This window comes from Lagopus leucura, unplaced genomic scaffold, assembly GCF_019238085.1.
Source record: "Lagopus leucura isolate 7727_CA_CO unplaced genomic scaffold, USGS_WTPT01 Super-Scaffold_100030, whole genome shotgun sequence".
NCBI lineage: Eukaryota > Metazoa > Chordata > Aves > Galliformes > Phasianidae > Lagopus > Lagopus leucura.
The window spans coordinates 2,460,275-2,474,357 of record NW_024962281.1 but is presented as its reverse complement, the minus strand read 5'-3'; the positions used below and the strand labels follow the sequence as shown (position 1 = coordinate 2,474,357).

The following is a 14,083-nucleotide window of genomic DNA, read 5'->3' as shown; positions in this document are numbered from 1 at the left end:
CATGTCCTTAATGTGGTGTTTCTTATTATTTATGTTGTCACATCCCTGGCTTAACATGTAAGTATCAGAAAATAAAGTTCTGTGTTGGGATTTGAAGAAAAGGAGTTCAAAGCAGGTAATTCTTGTCAAATAATTACATTGTCCATGGGCAAGAAGAAGTGTTCTGGCACAGCACACATTCTGGTAGTGATTGGGGGGGGGGTTCAGCTGGCTGTAATAGCAGCTCAACCTGTTCTTCATCGGTGTTTCTGTTCATGTCTGCATGGAAGCAGATCCTTAATGCAGAAAACATCACCAAGAAAAAACAACAACAACAAAGAAGCATCATGACATTACCTGTGTTGTGATATTTAAGTGGGATAGAAGGATCCAGTTTTACAAACGATAACTGTCTTTACAGCCTTGATGCAGTTTTCATTCTAGGATCTCAGGGCTTTTTCATGCAAACGCTGCCTAGCCATCGTCGTGCTGCAGAGGGCTCTTGTCCTTGATTAACCGTGAGGAAAACGAAGTCCAGAAGGAACTTGTCATACCTGGTCACTGCCTGAGTGAAGGGAGCGCACAGAGCCACCAGCAGCAGTCTGAAGTGGAGCAGTGCCTCAGTGAACCTGCCTCAGTGAACCTGCACCCTGCTTGCCCGTGTTCTAGAGAGAAGAGGAAACGTTTGCTGTGCCTTTGCTCTCAGCAGTGTAACTGTGCTTGAGCACCCAAACCTGGGAGTCCCCTGGCAGGGATGTGCTGTGCCAGCTGTCAGTCTGGGAAGGGATCAGTCTGACTCTTGCGGTGCTGTGTCCTGGTGGGGAAGCTGAGCTGTTGATGGCATTTGCTCCTTGGCAGCTAATGGCTGGGGACAGCCGTGGGACAGAGGAAGGAAGAAATTATCTGGGTTGAAACGTGGGCCCCTTGTCAGAGAGCAAAAGGGGAGAACAGTTCTCAGTATGGAGCATCCCAGTGCTGGGGGCATCGCTTTGGGTTTCTGACCAGAGGTAAGCATGAGCTGCAGGATGTTGGATGGGATTTGGGGCTCTTGTGGCTGCTGGCACTCAGAGCCGGGCTTTGAGCTGAGATGTTTGGTTCCAGCCCAGGGCCTGGATGCCATTTCCTCACTGCTTTCCTGGAGCAGGATCCTGGATTGGGTTCAACTCCATGGAGCAGTGGAAGGAAGGCTCCTGGATGTGCCACCACTCTTCTTGCTGTTGAAACTAAGGAATTTAAAGCAAACCTTTTGGAAGCATTGTTACTGAGATGCATTAGTACAAAATTGCAGAGGACATCCAGTGAAAGTGCTCAGTAGGTTCTAAGGGAAAAATCAGAGAAAAGGAATCTGCTGGGGAGAGAGAATCTTTTCTTTTGCTGTGAGTAAACATGGAGGAGAAGCTGTGTGGCCACAGCAGGAGAGCAGCTGGAACTCCGGGTGCTGCTGGGGGCACAGTGCTGGGGCACAGCGGGAGGAGGCAGAGCTGATGGCACCACGTAAGATTGTTTAGAGCCTGTGCTTTTTTATGGGCATCTGAGATGCTTTTAGAGCTGGCCTAAGGACGACGGGTGTTCCTATGGATCCAGCCCTCCCGTTGGCTGCCTCCCACCCATTGCTCTCCATGCAGCTCCAGCACACATCCCTGGGAGGAGCGGTGATGGCCGTGCCTGGAAGTGTGTCTGCACAGAGAGCACGGCTGTCGTTTGCACTTCTTTTTACTCCTCCTCTAGTCCTGCCATCTGCTGTTACTACTTCTGTAATGCCATTTTGTTTCCTCGTCTCAAACTTGAATTGTCTCCTCAGTTTCAAAAGCAGTATGACTTTTTTTTTTATTTTTTCCCCCAGGCTGCTTTGGGGAGCTTTCATTTCTCAAGAGGTTGATGCTTGAAATCCCAGGTAAGAAATCTGCCAAAGCAGGAATTCTGCTTATGTTCTCCTCGCTGCTGTCAGACAGAACACGAGAGAGAGCCAGGAAAAGATTTATGTCGTGTTTGCTGTTATCCTGGGAGAAGCGAGGGGAAACCAGAAAGCTGCAGTTGTCATGGTTAGCTGAAGTTTGCTGAGGTCCTGCAAGTTTGTTTGAAGGCAGCAAGGAATGTGTAACAGATCCGTATGCATGTGACTGCTGGATGAATTCTATTTATGTCTCTGTAAACACGCAATTATGAAATGAGCTCCACGTGATGATGCTGGTGCCGTCCCTGTGTGACCTGGTCAGCTGTCCCTGGGGTTTGCTTGGGCTTAGCTTGTAGAATGTGGTGCTGCTGGAAGGTGTTTGTTGGAAGGTGGTCGAGCAATGGGATGGGAAGCACCAGCATGAATCACAGAACCTGTAGGGCTGGAGAAGGCCTCTGGGGTTACCAAATCCAATCCCAACCCATTCCCACTGACCATGTGCCCAAATGCCACATCTCCACGTTCTGGAACAGCTCGAGGATGGTGTCCCCACCACTCCCTGGGCAGCTGTGCCCGTGCCTGACCATACCCACCATGTTAGCAGATAAGAGAGAAGGCACTATGAAGTGGATAATTTGGATGTTGTCCTCCTTTCCGCTGTAATTCCAGTATGTTTGGTGTGTCTTGGCAAAGAAGTTTTCTACCCACTGGAATACTGATTTCAGGAAACTCAGTAGTCCTGGCTATTTCAGCAACAGGTGCATGTGCCACCGTACAGGTTTCTCTGCTCAAGCAGCAGGCAACCTGTCAGCAAGATGCATTTTCTTCGTGAAGGAAGGCCACAAAATCAAACATGCCCACAGTGCAGGGCTGGGCTGGCAGGGATGAGCCAGAGTGCAGCACCTGCAGCCTGGGACGTATGGGCTGGCAGCCACTGCCTGCTTGGAGTCTGTGTACCCCTGGGGGGCATGGCAGCTGCTGATGCAAACGGATGAGTCACCTTTAAAACAATGGTTTCTTCGTGCACAATGACTCAGGATAAAAGAAAAACAGGTTTTTCAATAAGCTGAAGCTTGTGAGATTGCAAAAAGGAGGAATGCAGGGGGATGTCTTTAACCCTGTGCTGAAAGGCTGACATTTTTCCCTAAAGGTAACAGTGCTGGGGGGAAAAGGTAGGGCTGGTGTGGGGCTGTGTGTGGCTGCATCACCTCTGCAGAGCACACAGCCCAACATCTCCCTGTGTCCCAGCACACGTGGATGTGTTACCTTCCATGGGCCAGCAGCATGCAGCGCAGTTTTAGTGCAGAAATTACCAGCATAGCAATCTGAGCACGAATCTGCACACCTGAAAAGGATTTCAATACATCAGAACAGCAAGGTGAAGGGGAGGATAAGCCACGGGCTGTCGACAAAAACGATGCAGCCAGATTAACCAAGCAAGCTCCCAGCAAAGGTCCTTCCCTGTGCTCCATGCGTTTGCATGGGGGCAGCAGCTCCCCTCGGCCCCCTGCTTGCAGCGTTGTTCTGTGCAGCAGGAAGCTCAGACCCCGCAGCGCCAATGGGTGCGGGCAGGCCGGGCTGCTCCCGCAGTTCTCCATCCATAGGTGGCAGCAGCCCTTACATCTGTCACCTCTCAGCCGCTGGCTTCTTCTGCAATGATTTCCAAACCTTTGGTGCACGATGCTGCCGCAAGAGGAATTCTTTCCGAGGAACGAAGCATCCTTCGAGCTGTTTGCTTGATTTTCTATGAGGACAAATAGCAGAGAGTCAAACTTGATGGTAGCAGGAGAAGAGAATTTTGTTCCAGCACAACTTGCTCGCAGGTAAGAGCGATAGGACGGGAGGTGATGGCCTCACATGGTGGCTAGGGAGGGTCATGTTGGGTGTTAGGGAGCTGCAAAGAGCAGTAATGCATGGACACAGGCTGCCTGGGGAGTGGGGGAGTCCCCATTCCTGGAGGTGTTCCAGAGCCATGGGAATGTGACACCTGGGGACGCAGTTATGGTGGAGATGGACTGGAGCTGGGCTTGGGGATCTTGCAGGTCTTTAATGATTCTGTGATGTTAGTCAATAAGTTGCCAAAGAAAAATTATATTGGTGGCACTGATGAGGAACTCAGTGCTCCATCAGCTGCAGGCAGGATGGGAAGGCCAGCGGGCTGCAGGCCAGGAGAGCACCTGCTGCAGGAGGCAGTGAGTTGCTGGTTGCAGCACTGGGGACGTAATGGGGAACGCTGAGCACTGAGGTCGGGTGAGACCAGAGAGCAGCAAGTGTGGGGCAGGATGGGGCTGTGCTCTTTCAGCATCTTCAGTGGTGCCCCTCTTTAGGAGAACAGGGGTGTGATCACTCCAGCTTTGGCTGTATTGCATTTTTTTACCTGCAAAAATGAATCCTTCCTTTAATTCAACCGGATATTCTTCTCTGCTGAAGGTATTCTTCCCTTTGGCTGATGGGATGGCAGTGGTAATCCACCAAGGCAGATGGGTTTTTGTCAGAGAGAAACAATCCTAAGTGAAATCTTTCAAACTGTAATGCAGTGTTTCGTCAGGTGTTCAGGCTGGTGGGTGACGTGTTGTGATGGTTGTCATGTGGAGATGGTCATCGTGGTGTGATGGGCAGCATGTTGAGAGGTTGACACATCTGGCCTCTCCACCTTGGCATTCCCCAGGAGCTGCTCCACACCAGAGATCAGAATGAAGCCCAACTGAGTGTTAATGATGACAAGCTCACACTGCAGGCAGAATTCCCCCTATTTTGATGCCTCGGAACCCGGCAGGGACGAGAGACTGCTTTTACAGATGAGCAGATCCTCTCAGCTTGTCCTTGACAGCTGCAGATAACAGGAAGATGAGGGCTTAATTACTTTGTAATTAAGCTGATGTTACCATCTTATGTCTGTTCAGTATCTAACACAAAATGAGCTGCTGATTTTTGGTCATTCATTAGGAGGCAGCAGTGTGGGGGAACACAGATGTGTGGGGAGGGAGATGGGGTCCTGCCTCTGGATAGAGGCTGAGGAACAGCCAAGATCTGCATGCTGGAAGCTCCTTTCCTCACTGGGAGATTCACAGGGAGCAATTTCCATCTTGGAGACACTACAGAGCAGCAGTTGGTTGCTGCTGCAGCACAGAGCTCAGGCTCAGGCTATCACTGTGCTGTTCCAGCTCCATCTGTGTCCACTGCCATGGCACGTGGAGTGCTGGCAGGTCCTTCCTGAAGCAGTTCAGTCTCTTTGGAAGCCCCCAGTTCCTCCTAGCTTGGGCTGCCTGCACTTCCATCCATGGAAATGGTTGGTTTGGTAATTTGGTGCCACTGCTGCATGTGATGGTGTGGGTGCAGAGCACTCTCCTGGTCAGCTGCAGGGAATTTGGGACAGTCATTAGAGGAGCAGGGTGAAGAACAGTGCTGGGTCAGGGCTGCCAAAGTCTGGGGTTTGTCTTCAGCATTAAATCTAATGGCATCACAGGGTGGAAAGCCAACTCCTGGCAGTGCCATTGCTCCAATTATGTTCATCCCAACACGGGGGCAGTGCACGTCCCTGCTGCAGCCCTGCAGCCCCAGCACTGCTGCCTCCACCTGGGGCTTTGTGTCCCCCTGCCAGTTTCGCTCTGACTGTCAGGCAGGGATGAGTCAAAACTCAGGGCAGAACTGAGATGGTAGCACTATGCTGTGCTGTGGAATGGGGACAGTCCTGATCTGTGCCCTGGGGACCTCATGCTCATTGGACCCCATCCGCACCCCAAAATGGGGCCCTCATCTGCAGGACTGCAGCATGGCTGCCATCCCAACATCCCTCCTTTTCGGGGCAGACTTCAGGTGATTGCACTGCAAAACCTCTTCCCGAGGCCAAACTCATGGGAAATGGAGTGATAGCATCACCTGGAGCCAACCTGTAACTTTTTTCCCTGCGACTGCTGGGCTCCTCACATGGGAAACAATTCCTTGTCTTCTTTTCTCCGTGTAAAACAATCCCAAATGCTCGGTGTGTGTTTGCCATGTGCGCATCCCATGTGCACGGTGACATTTCTCATCCTTCTGTTAGTACAGATGCTGCAAAGGCAATAACCCTGAAATGTCACAGCTGCAGATTCATGCCACGCAGATAAGACGGGGCAGTTAAATAACGAATCACTCAATACTTAGATATTACCTAGAAGACAGCAAAATCTGCAGGAATAGAACACAGTGCACAGCACCTGTGTGCTCTGCATTGCTGCTGCACCTGAGAAACACTGAATGCCCCAAGATGGGCAAATGAAGGGAATTTCATTGGCAAGCTTGGGAAAGCGGGCAGGCAACTCATCCCAATGAAGCAGACAGGTGGGGAAATGCTGAATGCTACAGAGATTTTCAGCTCTGCCCGTGGTGGCAGCGCCACCTCCTTCATGCCAAGGTCACCCCAGTGGGGTGCCCCGATCCCAGGGCAGTGCACACCTCCTGCCAGGCACAGCCCAGCAGCCCTTTGCTATGGATGTGTTATTTGGCTTTCTCCCCCTGTTTCGTTGATCAGACCATTCCAATCCCATCACAGGGCTGCTAATGACCGTGCTGCACCAGCAGTGATTTAACCTCTGTGTTTTCTCCCAGCATTCACTGTCAGCTTTGTACAAAGTGGCACTTAAAATACACACGTGGTCCATTATTTTAATCCCAATTGCAGCTGAAGGTGCAGCAGCATCTCCTGCACTGAACCACGCATGTGATGCTCAGCGGAGCGCTGGGACCCAGGGCAGCCCGACCCCCCAGCAATGCAATCAGTCCCCCCAGGACCCCACTGCCACTTGCTCTGCTCTCTGCATGAATAAAGCCCATGGGTGGGCAATGGGCTTGGTGAGGCTGTATTAAAACCATCCTCATTCCACTTGTGAGTATTCTGGCTTTTGCCTTAGGAATGGGGAAGATGGTTGGAGCGCACTGGCCTGGGTGGGTGAGACATCAGCAGCCCCTGGGGGTGCTTTGGGACAGCAGATCACAGCCAGATCCTTGGGCTGATGTTGGATGTTTCCCTCGTTTTGTGGTAAGTTGGAAGTTTGTTTTTTTGTTTTTTTGGTTTTTTTTTTTTTAGAGCTTTTTATTATTCATCTGTTGCAATCATGGCAAACACATCATTTCACAGCCCTACATGGAAATCCAAAGCCAGGGAACTATTTTTAGAGCACTAAATGCCTCCCCTCGACGTATTCACTGTGGAAGAATAAATACCAAAGGCGCTCTTGTCACATCTGAGGTGGTTACACAGCAGCACAGCAGTGGCTGTAATGGGGAAAGAAAGCAACGTTGTGCCACCAGCACTTCATTAAACACAATGAAGAAGATCCTACTGCGATCCTTCCAGGGGAAGCTGAGGGGAAATTCATTCACTTCCACATCCATCACTGTGGATTTACGGGCACATCTCCATCCCACTGGTGTTTCAGAGAACAGAAGCGTTTGGGTAGGAAAGAGCTCTCAGATCCCCCATCCAACCCCATCCCTCCACCGTAACCATGTCCCCACGTGCCACGTCTCCATGGCTTGGGGGCGCCTCCGATGCCCAGCGATGGACATTCAGTGCAAACCCTTTGGGCAGAGATACCCACAGCACTCAGTGGCACAGAGCACGCCGATATGCACGCACACGTAAAACACTGCTTTATTGACTGCATTTGCCAACACATTGAGGAATGCAAAGGTTTCGTTTTGTTGTTTCGGTTTTGTTTTTCTCTCATAAGCCATGGGCCATGGTCCCAATGTGTATTAAAGCATACACTGTACCTAAACAGGATGAAAATAATGGCAGACAGAGCTATTCCAAGGCAACACAAAGAGCATGCATAATACAGTCTCACACAGAACGAGTCTGATAACATTATATTGCTTTAAGGATTAACTAACATGGAAAATGTACAAAAAGGAGAAATAGGTTTTTGCATTAATGAAAAATACATTTTTTTTTTTCTCTACAAAGGAATTTCTAATACAAGAAAATAAATATTGCAACATAAGCCAAAAATAATTTAAAATTGCTCTTTTCAATATATTTTCAATATTTCTCTTTTCTATTAACAAATGGCACATCACGTTCTTTGAAACAAAGAAAACAGAAGGGTTTCCTCCTCCTGCGACATTCATATCGTTTCCTGTGACTGACGTGGGGTGAGTCTGGGCTGTGTGCGGATGGAGCAAACGGGGCGACCCGGAGGAACCAACAGCCCCAGGCACGGCCAGAGGGGCGAAGGATGGACGGGTTTGGGTTTGGGGAGCGGGGCTGTGAGCGGGGCTGAGCCAGCACTGTGCTGGTGCCGGGGCTGCTGGATGGGGCTGCCCCGCTGCCGAGGCGACGGGCGCTCTTACAGTGCAAACCGCGGTTTATACATCTGAAAAGACAATATTTTTCTCTAGCAAAATAAACCCCTTAGATTCTCTTTCATCTCAAAATACATTTTACAGCATCATCAAAAAAAAAAATACGGCCCTTTGTGCATCGCTCTCATCACGCAGCCCCCCGGCTCCTCCCGACCCAGTGCCGAACCGCGCGGCCATGCCAGGGCTGTTCCGCAGGGTCCCCCCGTTTGCTTTCCTGTACTGAGAAGACGAGGAGTGCAGAAGCCGATGAGTGGAGCTGTGTACAGTGAAAAGTTGTGGATTGCTTTTGTTTAACCATAACTGAGTGAAGCACACGGAAGCAAGATTCATTAAAAGGCAGCATATTGATTATTGGTATGACTCTTATACTAGGATACTGTAGCTAAAGCTAGCAAGCCTGATAAGATAAACTAAGTCCTATTTACTGTATTTAACATTATCTGAACATACCGAGCCTTAATTAATGAGCAGATTTTCACCTCCAACCTCGGTGGATGAATTGCTATGGGAGGTGGTTCCCGTTTGGCCGATCCGTGGTTCTGCTCCCCGCGGTGCAGCCGTGCTCTGGGTGCTCCATCCCAGCTCAGGGGGCACCCGGGGCTGCGTGCTGCCTGGGGTCAGCCGGGCTGCCATCTGACCACTAGTAAGGACTCTCTGAAGGCTGATAAAGCTCATCTACTCTAAAACACCGGGACAGTCGGTTAAAGGAGTCTCAGAGTATCAGAAGAAAGCTCACAGTGAAATGAGCAAAAAGCACTGGAAATCAAAACGGAGGGGCGTGGGCTCAGCACCCCTTCAGCAAGCTTGGAACCTAACGCCGCAGCAGTGTGCATGAGTGTGTCTTTAGTCCTTGGTTGCTAAATAACTCCCAATTGTTCCTAGTGACAAGTTTCCAGTTTCTGGCTGTGCTGCTCGACTGTCAACGTATTCTTTGGCATCCACAAAAAAGATTTGACTGTTCTGTTGGACAACTGTAGTAAGGTTTTCTGTTTGAAGTGATGGGTTTAACCAGTTGCAGAAGTGTCCCAGGTTAGTTAAGTTTCTTTTTTTTTTTTTTTTTTTTCTTTTTTAAACATTTTTTATTATTATTTTTAAAAAACAACAACAACAAAAGTTTCAGTGAATTCCTTTTTTTTTTTTTTTTTGTTCCCTGAGCTCACACTGGGGTCACTCCAATAAAACACGTAGCGCGACTTCACTGTGACCTTTGAAGCCAAAACTGAAGTAATGGTGCAATTAAGTGCAAACACGGAAATTCGCCTGACTCGTCGGTAACATGGGCTTTGAACAACATTTAAGGCTTATTGGGGACATTTTATGCATTAAATTATTGTCATATTTATAATGTCAGCTTCTGTGAATCACCCTCCCACAAGGAGTCAACAGCTCATAACCAGGATTTAAGGAATAAAATAAAAATAAAAAAAAATAAACAAAAAAAAAACAGGATAAAGGACAGGGAGGAATAAATTCACCATTTCCATTGTAGCGTTTTGTTGGAAAATCAGAGGGCTGAGCGTGCTCCTTCCCCCTGGCTGCAGTGCCTGGGGCTGAGCACGCTGCTGTGCAGGGGAGGCTCGGGTGGGTGCAGGCTGCCCAGTCCCCCCAGTGCTCCTAAAAGATTTTTCCCTCTCTGTCCTTCCCCACGCCTCCATTCCAGCTTGCTGAGCGCTAACCCATGAACCTGAGCAAACTGCTTCTGGGGGCCGTGGCCGAGGTGCCGCCTCGGGGACAGGAACAACCTGGGATGGTTTCCAATCAGAAGGGAAAAAAAAGCAATGACTGAGGTTTTTCTACAAACACAAACGTAACGTGGCTCTCTCCCGCCCCGAGCGCTTCCCCCCCCACCAAACTCATTGTGCTTTTGTCGTTATTTATGTTAGCATCGTGTACTTTCCTCCCTTGTCAATGCACGTGCCCATGGCTGGCTTCCCTGCTCAGCTCCCGGCCCCTGCCTTTACCCCGATACAGCCCAAGGAGGGAGATCTGCCCCTCTGGAATAATGCCCATCGCGTGGCCACCTCCGCAGGAAGCGAGGCAGCCGGAGGGGACAACTACTGTCACGGCAATCTACGTTGGTGAAGCTGAAGCTGTATCTCAGGCAAAAAGAGAAGAGAAAGACAACGGTGCCGAATTTCCAACTATATATACAGATTAAAAATCCCCCTCTCGCTGTGATACTAGGCAGAAATTGGCCATGGCAGTTGTGACGGGAGGAGCGGGGTGGCCGCGTGCCGTTAGGAAGCCAGGATGCTCATCCGTACGATCTCCTCGCCGCCCGGCTCCAGCTGGCCCCGCTGCGCCCGGCCGCTCCGCGGCTCCCCATCCGAGTCGCTCATCTCGGCGTCGGAGAAGTAGCCGTCCGTCTCGGCCTCGAAGCGGTGCAGGGGGGGCCCTCCGGGGCCATCGGTCTTGGGGGGCTGCGAGCGCCGAGTCCCTCGGCTCTCCTTTGGTAATTTGAACCGCACGACGGTTTTCGGGCTACCTACGGGGTCAGGCACTTGAGCCGTGGGGTTGGACTCGGGCCGAGCGCCGTTGGCCGCCACCACCGCCTCCTCCTCTCCGGCGCAGCCCCTCGGGGCCGGCGGGTCGCTGCCTTTGGGGCCGGGCCCCTTCCTCGCCGCCCTTTTTGCCTCTCCTGATCCCCTGCGGTCCGCGGGCCTCGCCGCCCCTTTCTCCGACCTGCCGGGCCGCGATTCCTGGGCGCAGGGCTTGGCAGCATCATCTGACAGGTCGCTGGTGTGGTTAGTCCACCGCTCCGAGCCCTCCTGCTGGCTCCTGAAGACGGCGGTCAGGCCGCTCCTGGGCAGCTTTTTCTTAGTGTTCGTTCTCATTTTGCTTTTCACCTTCTTGGCGGCCTCGCTCTGTTTGAAGGGCGACCTCAGGGAGTGGTCCATCATGAAGCTGAGCAGCGTCTCCTCGTCCTGGAGCAGCTCCTCGGACAGGCCGGGCGTGCTGTCCTCGTGGTGCGCGTTGTTCAGGGACCACTCGCTCATGGCCATGTTCTCAGCCGTGATCTGCACCGACTGCGCCAGCCAGCTGTTGAAGAAGGTCCCGTCGATGGGGAAGGAAGTCGACAAGCCTGGGAAAACAAAGGTGGAGAACTGGCTCAGGAACCAGAAGCAGCTCTTCCCTTTGAATAAGAACACACAGCACTCAGCAAAACTCCCTGATGCTGGATAAACTCAAAACGACTCAGCGTGCCTCGTGAGGAACCAGGAGGGGGCTTGCTGCTGTGTTAATTTGACTCTCGGGTCACACCACATACAGATCTGAGCAGAGCATCTTCCTGCAGCACTGAAAAGCAGCCTGGACCCGCAGTGCAGTGCAGGGGCAGCAGGACAAGGAGGGATCAGCATCCCCTCCCAGGAGCTGCTGCACAGTCCTGCCCAGGGATGCATCCTGTCTGACCCCCACTGCTGCCCCACTGCCTACAGCACTGCGCTAACCCAGTTCCCAGCACACTCCTGAACAGGCAGTGAACCCTAACGCAGCACGGCTTGGGTGAGATGGGAGGAGGGTCTGGGAGCTCTCACCGAGCACTTGGAAGCATGAGAATCAAAGAGCGGCAGCAGAGATGACAGGCTGGAATGGAAAAAGCTGAAAAGCATCCTAATAATTCTGTCTGAGAGCAAGAGTGAGCATGATGGGCTGGGACGTGCCAAATCAGCAGACCGAGAAGCAATGCCAAAGGCACACAGGCACAACCAGCTTCAATCCCTGCAACAGAAACCCATCGGTCTGACATCACAGCTTCCTTCAGGGCTGGGGGAAAGATGAGGTCTGATTTTTGCTGTGAGTGCTTGCCTGTCAAAGTCGCAATGCAGAGATGGAGTGGTGGTGCTCTGACTCACAGCACGGTGAACACATCCCCCCAGATGATGCATGACTGCATGGGTAAGCACCCCAGGAGTTAACTGCTGCTATGAAGCTGCAGCGAGCCCAGCCTGGAACTGTCACCCCAAGGAAGTTCCCCTATGGTCCTTCTACAGAACAATCCCCATCAGCTCAGGGATGATGAGCTCAGGGCACCCCAAGGTTCCTCCCCCATCACGGCAGCCCCAAGCGATGCCTCAAGCAATTTGTAAAATCCAGCACACTGCAAGACCCTGGTGAAGCTCTGCAAGACTTCATTCCTCTTCTCTGCTGCCTGGTTATCCAGACTGACTGAAAGGCAGTTTCTTTCCACAACCCTGTAGGCCCCCATTCAATATGACAGCTTGCCCCAGAAAACTCCCCCTGCTCTGCTGGTGGGGATGCAGCTGATGGAGCAGAGCAGGAGGTGGGAAAAGCATCTGCTGGAATGGCACTGATGGTGCTGGAGGTACATGCAAGCAAAATGGCACAGAAGATGTACAGGATCTGCCCTGCTTTGAAGTGGGTAAGTCTGATTTTATCACTGAGTGCAATTGCAGCTATTCTTGCACACTGTGCAACCCCGAGGCTGTTTTACAGCCTGGACCCAGCAGGGTGAGGTCTCTGCTGCAGCGCTGTGGCCGTGGCATGCTGGGGCTGATCCCACATGGGATGGGCTGGGGGCTGCACCGCGCTCCTCAACACTGCTCTCCAAAAGCAGGAGCCTCTGGAGAGCCGCCAGCCCACGAGAAGCTCTGTGCCCATAAAATCAGACTTACCCAGTTGTCCCAACACAGTTTCGTTGACTGATTTCCTTTTTTCTTTCTTCTCAGGGCTATTTTTTCTACCATCTCTTCCTTTCCTTCTCGGATCACTTTTCTTACCCTTTGTCTTCTTCCCAGTTTGTTCTGGCATTTTTTAAAGAAAAAGGAAAACTGCGTGTGAGACGAGGCACCAGGATGAGCCAGCTCCACAGGGCACACATTGTAGGGACGAAGGCTGTGCTACTTCTTAGCCAAAAGTAGGCTCACATCTCTATAGGATAAGGAAACGTGAATCCTGTAGGCTACATAAAAGAGGTTTGGGCTGTGGCTGTGAGCTTGGCATGGCCGCAGAAGCGGTGCCACTGAAGGCAGCAGGCTCACTAGAAATTTTGCAGCCACCAGGGCACCCTTCTGGAATGGATTTGGGGGCTGTAGGGAGAAACAAGAGGGACACCCCCAAACTTTGCTCTGAAACCTTCCAGAAGATGAGAAACATCTGCTCTGGAAGATTCACAGAGATCAGGAACAAGCCCAAACCTCACTATGAAACTCACCAGGAGATGAGAAATAACCCCAAAGTCCATTCAGAAACCATCCAGGAGAGCAGGAATGCACACAAACTGTTCTGAAGCCCTCCAGGAGACCAGGGACCCTCTGAACCTGCTGGGCACATCATGGAAACTGCCTGTGCACGGCCCAGGCTAGCTGTGGACACAGCTGCAGGACAGACTGAGCTGCAAAGCATGTAGCATTGGCAGCATTTTATAGCAAACCTTGGTGTGATTTTACCTTTCAGCTGTGGTAACTGTTTACACTCATACCAGGCAGTGGTGGAAAAAAACAAAGCTATAAAACCGGTGTATTGAACACAGCTAAACGGAGGAGGAAAGATGAGCAACACAGCCTATGGAAAGCCAGGAATGTAACTGCAAGCTATGCAGCCGTTCAGCTAAAAATCAATGTTTCCTAAATGGTTTTGAATTTCTACTGGATTTATTCCTCTTGGGTAAACAGGACAAATACATACCCTATAAAAGTACAACTTGTATTGCCAAGCGCAATACTCCAAAGGTTTTTAGTTACTCTCTCAGGCCCAGAGAATTCTGTGCTAAAACATCCATATTGACTTTTGAAGGGGGAAGGACACTGCTCTTACACCAGCGTTTGGGCAGCTGATGGAGGTGAGCCATGCAGGCTGTCAGCCTGGCCAACAGCTCAGACCTGCACAAGCCAAGCAGCTACCAAA

General features: G+C 51.2%; 1 protein-coding gene and 1 long non-coding RNA gene across 4 annotated transcripts in view; one reads left to right on the top strand and one right to left on the bottom strand.

Annotated features, from left to right (window-relative positions):
- Nucleotides 1–467: 467 nt before the first annotated feature.
- On the top strand, nucleotides 468–7,831 carry LOC122185711. Its single transcript, XR_006180955.1, has 4 exons — nucleotides 468–986; nucleotides 1,823–1,873; nucleotides 6,763–6,890; nucleotides 6,990–7,831. It is a non-coding gene; the product is annotated as an uncharacterized LOC122185711 (long non-coding RNA).
- A 1,680-nt stretch (nucleotides 7,832–9,511) lies between these two features.
- Nucleotides 9,512–14,083, bottom strand: part of JADE2 (jade family PHD finger 2) — a 53,837-nt gene continuing 49,265 nt past the window's right edge. For 2 of the 3 annotated variants that reach the window (XM_042881752.1, XM_042881753.1), the window contains exons 11-12: nucleotides 12,853–12,981; nucleotides 9,512–11,300 (exon numbers count right to left, since the gene is read on the bottom strand). In XM_042881752.1, coding sequence (XP_042737686.1) covers nucleotides 10,456–11,300; nucleotides 12,853–12,981 — 974 coding nt within the window. In that variant the 3' untranslated portion in view covers nucleotides 9,512–10,455. The remainder of the gene's footprint in view (nucleotides 11,301–12,852; nucleotides 12,982–14,083) is intronic. The other variant, XM_042881755.1, reaches the window with a different exon arrangement.